Source organism: Delphinapterus leucas, chromosome 13 (genome assembly GCF_059928025.1).
Source record: "Delphinapterus leucas isolate spDelLeu-1000000601 "Yukka" chromosome 13, BTC_Dleu_Yukka2, whole genome shotgun sequence".
In the NCBI taxonomy this organism is placed as follows: domain Eukaryota; kingdom Metazoa; phylum Chordata; class Mammalia; order Artiodactyla; family Monodontidae; genus Delphinapterus; species Delphinapterus leucas.
In genome coordinates this window covers 15,055,767-15,069,580 of record NC_143141.1, presented here as the reverse complement: position 1 = coordinate 15,069,580, position 13,814 = coordinate 15,055,767, and the positions used below count along the sequence as shown (strand labels likewise).

The window sequence follows — 13,814 nt, the reverse complement described above, 5'->3', positions numbered from 1 at the left end:
AGTTTGAGGGCTGTCTTCCTCATTTCCTTTTGGGTTGTCTTTTTTTTTTTTTTTTTTTTAATCTCCACCAGGTTTCTTTATGTAATTGCAAGCAATTCCTTTGTTGGTTATATGTGTTTCAAGAATATTCTCTCAGTTTATGGCCTGTTCCGTTAAGTGGGCTTCTTTGGTGTTGTCAGGCTGCCTGTACAGGAGCTCATCCTGATTAATTTTTCCCATTTCTGTGTTTGTTTGTACTGGTAGTTGACCCTGATTATGGGTTTCCCATTTTCAGAGCTTTTGATGCTTTTCCTTTCAGCAAAGAATGGCCGCATGGATTCTGAGGATCGGAGGAGCCGCCACTGCCCCTACCTGGACACCATTAACAGGTCGGTAGCACAGGAATGCCTAGGGCAGCAAAAGAACAATGGAGTCTCTGCAGAAAGTTCTTTGGACTGTACGTTAAAAATACGTTCCAAAACTTTATCTCTTCTAAAGCTTTCTGCCCAGAAAACTGTGCCTCTTGCCTTGTTTTTTAATCTTTGCCCTTCAATTTAAAGTGTCAGAGAGCATGTTGTTTTAGGGTGGGCATATGCAGAAAGAGCTTTTAGCTCATTTTGAATTTGTATGAGGAAATAAAGGGATATGTGGTGTCGATGACAATAGCAAATTTAAATATTATTGAGCACTGACTGTGTGCTAGGTCCTACTCTAGGTGCCTGGGATTCAGCAGAGGAAAATCAGACAAAAATATATCCTAAAGCAGAGGTGTTTACCCCATCTTGGTATTCTTTGATCCCAGATGCATTTTAGGATGGTTTTTCATTTATGCCCTAGGGTGGCACTGTCTAATAGACTTTTTTGCAACAATGGAATTGCTCTTTAAGGGCTGTCCATTGTGGTAGGCACAGGCTACTTGTGGATATTGAGCACTTGAAATGTGGCTTGAGGAACTGAATTTTAAATTTTATTTAATTTTAATTATTTTACTTTTAAACACCAGTAGCCGTGTGTGGCTAGTGGCCCCTTTAACTGACAGTGCAGCTTTCCTGGGACCATTACCAATTAATTAGAGTTAATGCTTGAGAATGAATCCCCTTGCCACCTGTGCATTCAGTGGAGGTAAATTTTCTTTTATCACTTAACCCGCCCAGTACTCATATACCATTACTTTGCACTTGAATAGATAGATCTGTTTGTAGGTATTCCCCTAAAGTTCTTCAGGCTTTCCATTTATTTTTATGGACAAAAATAGAATTTTCTTTTATGAAAGGGTTTATTCACTCTTTTTATGTCCTTCCTTTAATGTCTTTTAATTTGGAATGCTGTTGGGGCCCTGTTACTTTAGTCCTACTTGTGGCTTTTCCTCCAGAGAAAGTAATGGAAGATTCTCAACTGGTTGTGAATACTCAAAAGAAAGAGGGTCGTTGGTGGAGATACCTTTGCACTGCTTTGGGGCTTGGTGGGTGGTGATGCTATATTAAATGCCTAGGTAAGGAAGAGTTAATGTTCCCCACGGTTTGTATGTGATTGTTGAACTGTTCTCTGAAGGCGGCTGTGTGACTGCAGAACAGGGAGCCAGGGACACTGCTTCGCTCAGGTGCTCACCTAGGCAACCATCCCTATTAATTGTTTCTGTTTTGTTTTGGTTCTCTTAGGAGTGTGCTGGACTTTGACTTTGAGAAACTGTGTTCCATCTCCCTCTCGCATATCAATGCGTATGCCTGTCTGGTGTGTGGCAAGTACTTTCAGGGTAAATAAATGTTTTGCATCACATTTTCAGCACTAGCCACAGTTCTATTCAGGGATTTTTTTTTTTAAAGTAAGTAAGCTGCTGTTAGGAATCATGTCTAATAAGCCCTATCTTTGTTCCCAGGAAGGTGGAATACTCTTAGAAAATCCACAGGAGGTTCTCTGATTGGTCAGAACCTGAATACATGTGAAAGGAAGAAAGAACTAGCCATATAAGAGACTATGTAGGAAGTATCAGAGACTCTGGGTTTTTGAATCTCTGATGTTTTCTATACTTATGTCTTTTTCTGAGAATCCTTTTACTCTGACTTTTTCATTCTGTTCTTTTCTGGAAATTTATTATTTCAGTTCATTCAGAGCAAGCAAATGCTTTGTACACAGTATAGTGGAGGATTCAAAAGAATTATAAACTGCATTCTTTGCTCTAATAAGGATCTTATAAACTGTCAAGGTTAACACGTAAAACAATCAGCAGACTCTCTTAAGACCATAAAGATTACTGCTGGACTGTGTGGCACTGAGTATAAATAAGGATGATAGGAGTTGAAATATGCAAAAATATGCAAAGGATGATAGGAGTTGAAATATGCAAAGTTGAAATATGCGAAGATCATTGTTAGCTGGAGTGTTTGTGTAGAGTTCATGGAGGAGGTGGAACTTGTACTCTGTATGCAGGACATAGTTTGAATAGGTTAAGGGTGAGATGCTCTAGAAAGGAGTGGCAACGTGAACAAAAGTATGTGGGTACAGGATTGTCGTGAATGTGGACAGTTGAAAACTCAGGACTAAGTGATGATGGACTGTCACAGATATGTACGTGTGTATGTGCAAATCAGTGTATGCATGTACGTACATGTATATGATATATACATGGATATTCCTAGTTTCTAATACATGAAACTAGCTCATATACATAAACACATACATATATGCACACACACGCACAAATACACCCACACATATTTTCTATGTTCATGTATATGAAATTAGTTCCCTCATGTCTTGTGCCATCTAGGGAATAAAGATAATGTGCTATTCTTTCTTGCTAATTTTTGTGATGAGAAGAGTTCATGTGGGAGATTCCTTTCGTGGATGGTGTAGTACTTTGTTTTTGCTGATACTAACATGTTCTGGTACAAAATGATGAAAGGAAAATTACCCCTCATCTGTGTGCTTATGGAGTCTGCCCTTCTCTCATAGCCTTTCACTCTTCCCTACAGGCCGGGGTTTGAAGTCTCATGCCTACATTCACAGTGTCCAGTTTAGTCACCACGTCTTCCTCAACCTCCACACCCTCAAGTTTTACTGCCTCCCAGACAACTATGAGATCATCGATTCCTCGCTGGAGGATATCACGGTGCGTGTCCAAGAGGGTTGGTTTGGAACTAGTTATCCTGGGAGCCACCCCAGGGCTCCTGAGGATCTGCCCCACCCAAGGTCAGGGAAGAGTCTCAGTCCCTTGGGCTTTGAGAGGCTCCTTTCGCCTTGGCAGGAACCAGAGAAACAGAGTAAGGAGATCACAATCCATAATTTTGGCCCATGGTCTACAGCCTAGCTCTGATTTCTGCTTTTAATGTTGAGGGTTAGGACCGAAGGAATATTGCTACTTTTCAATTAGGGTGAAAGCATTTTTGTGAAATAAATTATCCTTCCATATTTTGGAGTAGGGATGTGAATTGGGCCTGCTGTAGGACAGTGGATGCCAAGAGGTATACCAGCTTCCGGCTACTTTTGACATGATACTGCCAGAATGGCCAACATGTTCATCCTTGGGCTCTGGTCTGTGCCCTGTGCCAAGAGTCACTGCACTTGAGTGGGGAGTATGGAAGGTCCTCTTGGGCTTTGATTACTGTTGGAACTGTTGATTATTGCTTTCCTTTTCAGCAGTGGCTGCATGTTCAATAGAGTTGAATGCTCTATTTATTAAGGAAGGCTTGGTTTTCAGTGTTTGAAACACTACTTACTCCACTTCCATACGTTTTGTAACAGTCTATTAAAGTTGAAGTTAAAGTGGTTAAGGACAGTATCTATAGATAGAGAAACTGAAAGGAATTCAAGCTTTCAAAGTGAGTTAGTGGCAACTTCTGACCAGTGTGTGACATGATGACCCTCATAGGTCTAGGACAGGGAAGGTTCTGATCCTGCCCCTCCAGCCACTGGGAGTCCTGAGATCTCAATCCTGCACAGATAGGAGGTGACACTCCTGTTCCTGCACCGGGCCTGTGTGCTGGCTCTGTGTGAGGTCCCACCTGGGACTCAGACTCCTGCCTCCTGCAGACTTGAGTGTCCTGCAGCTTCTCCCTGTTGTTTGTCACGGGTTTGGCTGAACCTGCAGTCTGAGGACAGGCCTGAGATTCAGTGACTTTGGGTTAAGCACAGAGATCACCTTCTAGATGAGCAACGTGGAGCGGGGCCCATTGCATGTTACCTCAGTCCTTAGACCTACTGTTGGGAGCCCTTTGGGTGGGTGGTGAGACGTTCACCACCAAAGTATCTTTTCTTTTGGCAGAAATTGCTGTTGCGGATATATCTTGTGAACTCTGTAGACTGCCCTAAAACAGCCTAGGATTTTCTTTTGCTTTTCAGTATGTGTTGAAGCCCACTTTCACAAAGCAGCAGATCGCTAACTTGGACAAGCAAGCCAAGTTGTCCCGGGCATATGACGGCACCACTTACCTGCCTGGTATCGTGGGCCTGAATAACATAAAGGCCAACGACTACGCCAATGCCGTCCTTCAGGTAGGTTGGAGGTGGGAACCATGAGGGAGGGGGTAACCCGGGAACACTGTGAAGCTTGGCTAAGAAACAGCTGCCTTCTGGTGGAGTGCAGTCAGGTGGTCCTCAGACCCCGAGTCTTGCCAAGGACTCTTGTTGGGTGTTTGTTCTGCCCCAAGCAGAACATTCCCGTCTGCTTGAGGGGCTGCCGCCAAATGGTGGGCCTGTTCCAGCCTCTGGAGCTTCCAGGGAATGGGGGATGGAGCTGCGCGGGGCCTGCAGTACCAAGTAAGAGACACGTGAGCTAGATGATGCTTTTTCTTTTCATGGTGCAGATGTTCATTGTGTTGGCTCTGTGATGTCTCTGTCCTGCCCCTGTGCTGAAGTCCTGCAATGGGAAAGGCAGAAAGCCAAAGTTGTCCTGTTTGCAATTGTTTTGCTTTTTAAAAAAAATTACACAAGTAATGTGCGCATGTTGTAGAAAACGTTGGTAAGCATAAGAAAATAATCATCCTACTTCGCTCAAAAAAAACTGGTTAAAAAAAACTATAAACAAGTACTTGTGCAGGGGGAAGATATAGAAAGTATAAAACAAAAACTTCATTCCTTTCTTTCCCTAGTACTCTGTCCTGGGGTAGTTAGCAGTATAGAGACCTCCAGAACTTTATTCTAAACGCAGGTACACAAATGCATTATATCCTGTCATGTGGCAATATTATGGTTTATTTTGTTATTTCCCAATTGATACATAAAATTTCACTTGTCTCACATTTTTATTTCTGTTACCAGTGTTGCAGTGAGTATTCTTCTATATATATATATATAGTCTTGCACTTCTTGTGACACTGTTACATTTTGTTATATTTCTTTTCTAGACTTGAAAAATATTTGTATTTTTTTATCTATAAAGTAATGTAGTATGTATCTTTGTATGTATTTTAACCTAAAAGCATATTATGAAATCAATAAATATTCTTGTGCAGCATCCTTAATGTTTACATGTCAGTCCATTTTGTTGAATTTAATTTATTTAACCTTATCACCTTCTTGTATTAATGCACCTTGGGCCTAGATTCTAGGCTGTAGGGGGTGTGTAGCAATTTACAAACCCACCAGCAACACAAAAGGGTGTTTTTCTTTTTCTTTTTTTTTAATTGAAGTATAGTTGATTTACAGTGTTGTGTTAGTTTCTGGTATACAGCAAGGTGATTCGGTTATGCATACATATATATATATATTCTTTTTCATACTCTTTTCCATCATGGTTTATTACAGGATATTGAATATAGTTCCCTGTGCTATACAGTAGGACCTTATTTATCTATTTTATATATCTATTTATATATGTATTTATTTTATATCTATTTTAATTTGTATGTATATTATATATATCTATTTTATAGGTTTGTATCTGCTAATCCCAAACTCCTAATTTATCCCCTCCCCCACCCTTTTCCCTTTGGTAACCATAAGTTTTCTATGTCAGTGAGTCTGTTTGTGTTTCATGGATAAGTTCATTTGTGTCGTGTTTTAGATTCCACATGTAAGTGATATCATACGGTATTTGTCTTTCTCTTTCTGGCTTACTTCACTTAGTATGATAATCTTTAGGTCCATCCATGTTTCTGTAAAAGGCATTATTTCATTCTTTTTGTGGCTGAGTAACATTCCTGTGTGTGTGTGTGTGTGTGTGTGTGTGTGTGTATGTGTATCACACCTTCTTTATCCATTCCTCTGTTGATGGACATTTAGCTTGTTTCCGTGTCTTGGCTGTTGTAAATAGTGCTTCTATGAACATTGGGGTGCGTGTGTTTTTTCGAATTATAGTTTTCTCCGGATATATGCTTAGGAGTGAGATTGCTGGATCATACAGTAGCTCTGTTTTTAGCTTTTTAAGGAACCGCCATACTGTTCTCCATAGTGACTGCACCAATTTACATTCCTACCAACAGTGTAGGAGGGTTCCCAAAAGGGTGTTCTTCATCTTGCATTGTCACTGTTAGCATTGAAAACAACTTTTTCCATTTTTTTTTAATGTATTTCATTTATAGATTTTTGGCTGTATTGGGTCTTGGTTGCTGTGTGCGGACTTTCTCTAGTTGCGGCGAGTGGGGGCTACTCTTCGTTGTGGTGCGTGGGCTTCTCATTGTGGTGGCTTCTCTTGTTGCGGAGCATGGGCTCTAGGCGCGTGGGTTTCAGTAGTTGTGGCACGCGGGCTCAGTAGTTGAGGCTCGTGGGCTCTAGAGCACAGGCTCAGTAGTTGTGGCGCACGGGCTTAGTTGCTCCGCGGCATGTGAGATCCTCCTGGACCAGGGCTTGAACCCGTGTCCCCTGCATTGGCAGGCAGTTTCTTAACCACTGCGCCAGCAGGGAAGCCCAACTTTTTCCATTTTGATAGGTATCTCCATTTTAATTTACTTTTTAAGAATTCACTTCTAAAGTTGATTATTATATTTTTTCATGAGTTGTTGGGCCTTATGTGCTCATTTTTCTATTAGTGGTCCATTTTATTGAGGATTAAAAGTATGCTGGAGAGGGCGTGGAGAAAAGGGAACACTCTTGCACTGTTGGTGGGAATGTAAATTGTTACAGCCACTATGGAGAACAGTATGGAGGTTCCTTAAAAAACTAAAAATAGAATTACCATACGACCCAGCAATCCCAATACTGGGCATATACCCTGAGAAAACCATAATTCAAAAAGAGTCATGTACCAAAATGTTCATTGCAGCTCTATTTATAATAGCCAGGACATGGAAGCAACCTAAGTGTCCATCATCGGATGAATGGATAAAGAAGATGTGGCACATATATACAATGGAATATTACTCAGACATAAAAAGAAATGAAATTGAGATATTTGTAGTGAGGTGGATAGACCTAGAGTCTGTCATACAGAGTGGAGTAAGTCAGAAAAAGAAAAACACCGTATGCTAACACATATGTATGGAATCTAAGAAAAAAAAAGGTCATGAAGAACCTAGGGGTAAGATGGGAATAAAGACACAGACCTACTAGAGAATGGGCTTGAGGATATGGGGAGGGGGAAGGGTAAGCTGTGACAAAGTGAGAGAGTGGCATGGACATATATACACTATCAAATGTAAAATAGATAGCTAGTGGGAAGCAGCTGCATAGCACAGGGAGATCAGCTCGGTGGTTTGTGACCACCTAGAGGGGTGGGATAGGGAGGGTGGGAGGGAGGGAGACGCAAGAGGGAAGAGATATGGGAACATGTGTATATGTATAACTGATTCACTTTGTTACAAAGCAGAAACTAACACACCATTGTAAAGCAATTATACTCCAATAAAGGTGTTAAAAAAAATCAGATGTTCAAACTTAAAAAAAAAGTATACATATATATATTGGCCTTTTTTTTTGCATATGTTGCATATATTTCGTTCTAGTTCTTTTTTGGCCTTTAAACTTTGTTCGTGATATTTTTGCATGAAGAATTTGGTAAAAAATTGTAAAAGTATATCTGTGAATTTTGGTGTCTGCCATTGGTGTCATGCCTGGTCCCCGGAGAGGTCAGATTCTTAGGTGGAGAGAGACTTTATGGACTGTTCCTCTTACAGCCTCTCGTGGCTTTGTGAAGACTGTTACAGGATGGACAGATAGGATTTGGATATGGGCAGGGCAGTTAGTTTTGGCTTTGTGATGGGTTTCAGTCCCCATAGGAAGTTCTCTTTATTTATACAAATAAGTAGATCACCTGGCTCTGTAGCGCGATGAATAGTGCATTGGACTTCTATTTATACAAACAAGGAGATGAACAAATCCTTTGTGATGTTTCCACTAAAATGGGATTGAATGGACCAAGTACTCCACCTGAAGGCTGAATAATTTCTCTCCGAGGACACCTACTGCTTGTATTGTTGCTGAAACCAGGGAGCAACCTCTCTCCACAGCATGGATAAGCAAGAATTAGTGTAAACTATTCATATGCTTCTCCTGTTTTGAGAGTAACTCTAAGCAGGAAATCCTTGTTTCTTCAGCTGAGCTAAGCTTGTATAGGGGCTTTCCTGATCATCTCTATCGTTACCCTGAGTTGTATCCTGAGTTGTCTTCCCCAGAGATACCTGGGTCTTCCCCAGGGACACATGGGTTTAATTGTGTTTAACAGCATCCTTCTATCCTTGCTGAAAGAATTACCTTGTCAAAGAAAGTTGTGCTCATGGTAAGCATAGCACTGACGAGGATTCATGAACCCATCAGGAGGGACCTGTGGGGAGACTGCATTTATTTAGGGTCTGAACCGTGGTCTCCTTCCCAGTTTCATAACTCACACTAATAAGCATGTGTTTCTTCTTGAACTAACATGGCTGCTCTTTATCTTTTTGCTTAATGAGATAAAACTAATTTTTGTTCTCTTAAACCTTTTAACTATTTTCCATCATAACAGAGTACACTCATTTTTATATACAGTTGTATCGTTTTGTTTTGTTTTGTTTTTGGCCGTGCCACACAACATGTGGGATCTTAGTTTCCCAACCAGGGATCGAACCTGTGCCCCCTACAGTGGCAGTGCAGAGTCTTAACCACTGGACCACCAGGGAAGTCCCTGTATCATTTTATTACCACCCTCTCAATACCACATTTGGGGAAGACACCAGGTTTTACTAAGATGTTTTTCATATTGTTTTAATGTACAGTTGAGAGATGGGGGAACTGTGGTCTCCAGATAGTTCTCTCTGCCCCAGCCAAATACATGGTGAAGAAAGAGTATCTGGGTTTCTAGCCTTCAGTTCCTGTGAATCCAAACATAGCCACAGGTCTAATTAGAGTAAACAAAGGAAATTTTTAATTAAGTTGGTCAGCAGATACGGATTTGAATACCTTTTTTTTTTTTTTTTTTTTTGCGGTACGCGGGCCTCTTACTGTTGTGGCCTCTCCCGTTGCGGAGCACAGGCTCCGGACACGCAGGCTCAGCGGCCATGGCTCATGGCCCCAGCTGCTCTGCGGCATGTGGGATCTTCCCGGGCCGGGGCACGAACCTGTGTCCCCTGCATCGGCAGGCGGACTCTCAACCACTGCGCCAGCAGGGAAGCCCGGATACCTTTATTCTAAAACCCTTTGTTATACCCACGTTAGCAGAGTGTCTGCAGAACTGAACTTTCTGTGAAACTCACTATAAAGGATGTTTCTCTAATGTGAACTCTAGGGGGGGATTCTCTGGGAGTGCATTTGCTTCTGATTCTTTAAGGCATCACAGGCACAGTTCTATTAGAAGAACTTTAGGTGGACAAGCTTGGCTCCCAGGGGTCCTGAAGAAAGGCTGTGGATTAATTGGAGTGTTTGTTTGATTTCCAGGCTCTGTCTAACGTTCCTCCTCTCCGAAACTACTTCCTGGAAGAAGACAATTATAAGAACATCAAGCGTCCTCCTGGGGATATCATGTTCCTGTTGGTCCAGCGTTTTGGAGAGCTGATGAGAAAGCTCTGGAACCCTCGAAATTTCAAGGCACATGTGTCTCCCCATGAGATGCTTCAAGCTGTCGTCCTTTGCAGCAAGAAGACTTTTCAGATCACCAAGCAAGGTAAGGAAGGAGTAATTCATGTTTTCTCACTTCAGGGCAACACAACTAATTTGATGAGCACGTTTACTTCCACTTTGCTGTGAACCTTACAGTAGCCGGAGCGAGTGTCCAGTGCATACTGTGGTTAGGTTCCTCACTCTTCCTTCCTCAGCCTGCCCTGCCCAGGGTCCCAAGCGATTTTAGCTGGATAGAAAGTCTGTCTGCTTTGGTGAACTAAACTCTACGACTCAGGAAAACCAGGAGCCTGGGAAAGGCACCAACCCTTATTAAGCGCCTGCCACTTTTGGTTCTCATTTTGCCATGTTGCAGACTAGAATATTTTATTTTGACACTTTTTATCTCTCCAAACTCAATTAGTTGTTACCACACGAGTAGCTCTTAGTACGTGTATCTGATATGATGTTCTCTAGCATCCAGGTCAGTTGATTCACCATTCACTCATGGTGCTAGTAGGTTTTAGTGCCACCAGGATAAGAAACAGTTTTTTCTTGCAGGAGCTCCTGTTCTAGTGGGGAAGATAGTCATGTAGAAAGATGATTACAGGGCGTCGAGTGCTGTGATAGAGGAAGCACGACATGCTATGGGAGGGAGCACAGAGTAAGGACGCCTGTCGAGCACATGGGAGGTGGGCTGGGGGTCAGAGTGAAGGAAGAGACACCTAAGTTTTAGGTAGCGGGGAGACAGGGTGGGGTTGGGCATTCCAGGTAGGGAGGACACCGGACAGGAGCATGGAGCTGCCTGGTGCAGAGAGAAGACTGCATGTGGCTGGACCCTTGGATCCAACGATGAGAGCCGAGGTGGACCAGGTGTTGGGTTTATATGCCACTATAAGGAGGCTGGATTACATCCTGATAACAGTGGGGAGTCAGTGAACGCTTTTAAGTAAAGATGTGCCTTCACATCTTTGTTTTGAAAACATTCTGGCTGAGGAGTGACTTAGAAGGGAAGTTCAGTAATGGCCTTTTTTTTTTTTTTCTTTTTTGTACGGTACGCGGGCCTTTCCCTGTTGTGGCCTCTCCCGTTGCGGAGCACAGGCTCCAGACGCGCAGGCTCAGCGGCCATGGCTCACGGGCCCAGCCGCTCCGCGGCACGTGGGATCCTCCCGGACCGGGGCACGAACCCGTATCCCTTGCATCGGCAGGCGGACTCTCAACCACTGTGCCACCAGGGAAGCCCAGTAATGGCTTTTTAAATTTTTATTTTAATTTAATTTAATTTTTTTTTAAAAAAATATTTGGCCATGCCGCATGGCTTGGGGGATCTCAGTTACCCGACCAGGGATTGAACCTGGGCCACAGCAGTGAAAGCGTCAAGTCCTAACCACTAGACCAGCAGTCCCCAACCTTTTTGGCACCAGGGAATGGTTTCGTGGAAGACAGTTTTTACCCGGACTGGGGTGGTGGGGGAGGGTGATGGGGGAGGGTTCAGGCGGTAATGGGAGCGAGGGGGAGCAGCAGATGAAGCTTCCCTCGCTAGCCTGCCGCTCACCTCCTGCGGTGCGGCCCGGTTTCGAACAGCGGTCCTCGGCTCAGGGGTTGGGGACCCCTGCACTAGACTACCGGGGAACTCCCAGTAATGGCTCTTAATGGGTGATGAGACTCAAGTTTGGAATAGAGGTGATAATCGAAGATTTTGGTTGAACCAGAGAGCCAAGGGAGAGAGTAAAGATCAGAAGACTGAGAGTTTGTCCTTCAGGAGTGCCAGCGCGTAGTGGCCAGGTAGAGGAGGATGCCCAGGGGACGGGATGGTGTGGCCGGAGAGGAAGGAGAAACACTGAGAAATGCCAGCCCGCATGTGGTTTGGGATGTTGTACTGTCTCCCAGCTTCGACATACCATCTTTCTTTCTTTTCCAGGGGATGGAGTCGACTTTCTCTCCTGGTTTTTGAATGCTCTACACTCAGCTCTGGGGGGCACAAAGAAGAAAAAAAAGAGTAAGTCATGTTATTTTGTGAAAGGGAGACCTTTTTTGTTTTGTTGCTTCTTTTAAAAAACGCTTTGCAGCTTCCCATCCTTTTCTTCTTACCTGTTTATCTTTTTGTATTAGGGTAGTGTCTCTGTATATATGGGCTAAATCTTGTTCCTGAATGGTTTCCTCTCCATTTTTCTTTATTAGAATATGGTTATATCTAATGGCATTTTTAATAAGTGGAAATGGGTATATAATTGTGCTCTAGAAGTCCTGACCCAGTTTCAAGCTGGGGGGCTGGGCAGCATGCTGTAGACATGCTAGTGGTGCCAGAGTGAGGGCTTGGTGGGCGGGTTGCCTGGCTTGTAATTTGGTGGAACAAACTAAAAGCTCGTGCCTCGCCCTGAGCATGTACTTGGGGAGATGAGGCTGGCCGCTCTGTTCATTCTCAGAACTTGAGTCCCTGTGTTTCTTAGCATCCAGGTTGGCTTAGCAGTAGCTAGACATTTTTCATGAATGCCAAAAATAACTCTTAGCTTAGAGACCGCTGAACCAGGTGAATAATTTTGGAGACCTAATGCAGTTTTCTTCTTTCTGTGTTCTGATGGTGTTGGTTTCTTCATGTGGGATTGTGGCCTCGTTCTTTTTCTGTCACATAGCCCTGCCACCTCTTCAGGTATCTTCAGCCTGTGTGCCCCATCTCTCTTGGGAAGAAGATAGACATAAAATAATTTTTTACACAAATACTTATAAAGGTATAATTTAGTGGTATATGTTACAAAGGTTCTTCTGTGCTTAGTGAGAGCTTTGGGTCTTCTGCTGGAAGATGCTGGTTTATTTCAGAAATTTAGGAGTTAGGACTGTATTTTGGAAATGCTTTCCAAGCTGACAGAATTTGCATTTTGATTTCTGTTTGTACAGCTATTGTGACTGATGTTTTCCAGGGGTCCATGAGGATTTTCACTAAAAAGCTTCCTCATCCTGATTTGGTGAGTGGCTTGAACCGAGTTTTGGACCGATTTATATCACCTGAGGGGATTTAGGGTTGACAGAGAGATGCTTAGATAACTGGTACAGCCTTTTTTTTTTTTTGTGGTATGCGGGCCTCTCACCGCTGTGGCCTCTCCCGCCGCGGAGCACAGGCTCCGGACGTGCAGGCCCAGCAGCCATGGCTCACAGGCCCAGCCGCTCCACGGCACGTGGGATCCTCCCAGACCAGGGCACGAACCCGTGTCCCCCGCATCGGCAGGTGGACTCCCAACCACTGCGCCACCAGGGAAGCCCCGGTACAGCCTTTTGCTCCAGGAAGAGGTTCTACAGTACACCTGACAAGTGGCACTTCCTCTAGGCTCCTGTTGCACCAGTGTGCTTAAGTTTGGGAGGTAGTGTTTGGATATAACAGTTGACCTTTGAACAACACAGGTTTGAACTGCACTGGTTCACTTATACATGGATTTTTTTTAATACATAGAACTACTACGTTTACGTTTAGCAGTTGGTTGAATCCGAGGATGCGGAATCTGTGGATATGGAGGGCCAGCTATAGGACTTGAGCATCCGTGGATTTTGGTATCCAAGGCAGCTCCTGGAACCAACCATAGATACCGAGGGATGACTGATTTCAGTGTTCTGGCCACTGGGTGGTGCTGGCGTGTTTTTTCCAGAAAGTTCAGATAAGCTTTCTAGATCATCTAAAAACTTTTAAGAGTCTGGTATTTAAATAAAATCTCTCTGAAGATGGAAGCCCGGTGTTTGCATTAATCTAAACAGGTACAACTGCACGTGAAACTGCCCAGTCTCTTGGGCACCCCTCTTGGTTCACTTCAATATTAAATGAAGTAAATGTAACAGAAACATCATTTCTTTCCATCTGTGGTGTTCTCCACTCTGCTCACACTCCTTCCCTCCTTTTGCTTCTC

At 43.4% G+C, this 13,814-nt stretch overlaps 1 protein-coding gene across 8 annotated transcripts in view; it reads left to right on the top strand.

Moving 5' to 3' along the window:
- The window catches only part of USP39 (ubiquitin specific peptidase 39), a 31,877-nt gene that overhangs the window by 4,792 nt on the left and 13,271 nt on the right, over positions 1 to 13,814 (top strand). For 7 of the 8 annotated variants that reach the window (XM_022556046.3, XM_022556047.2, XM_022556048.3 and 4 more), the window contains 7 exons: positions 299 to 368; positions 1,638 to 1,732; positions 2,952 to 3,088; positions 4,318 to 4,470; positions 9,763 to 9,988; positions 11,843 to 11,920; positions 12,817 to 12,884. In XM_022556046.3, the coding sequence (XP_022411754.1) occupies positions 299 to 368; positions 1,638 to 1,732; positions 2,952 to 3,088; positions 4,318 to 4,470; positions 9,763 to 9,988; positions 11,843 to 11,920; positions 12,817 to 12,884 (827 nt within the window). Of the gene's footprint in view, positions 1 to 298; positions 437 to 1,637; positions 1,733 to 2,951; positions 3,089 to 4,317; positions 4,471 to 9,762; positions 9,989 to 11,842; positions 11,921 to 12,816; positions 12,885 to 13,814 lie in introns of those variants that run through there. The other variant, XM_089922868.1, reaches the window with a different exon arrangement.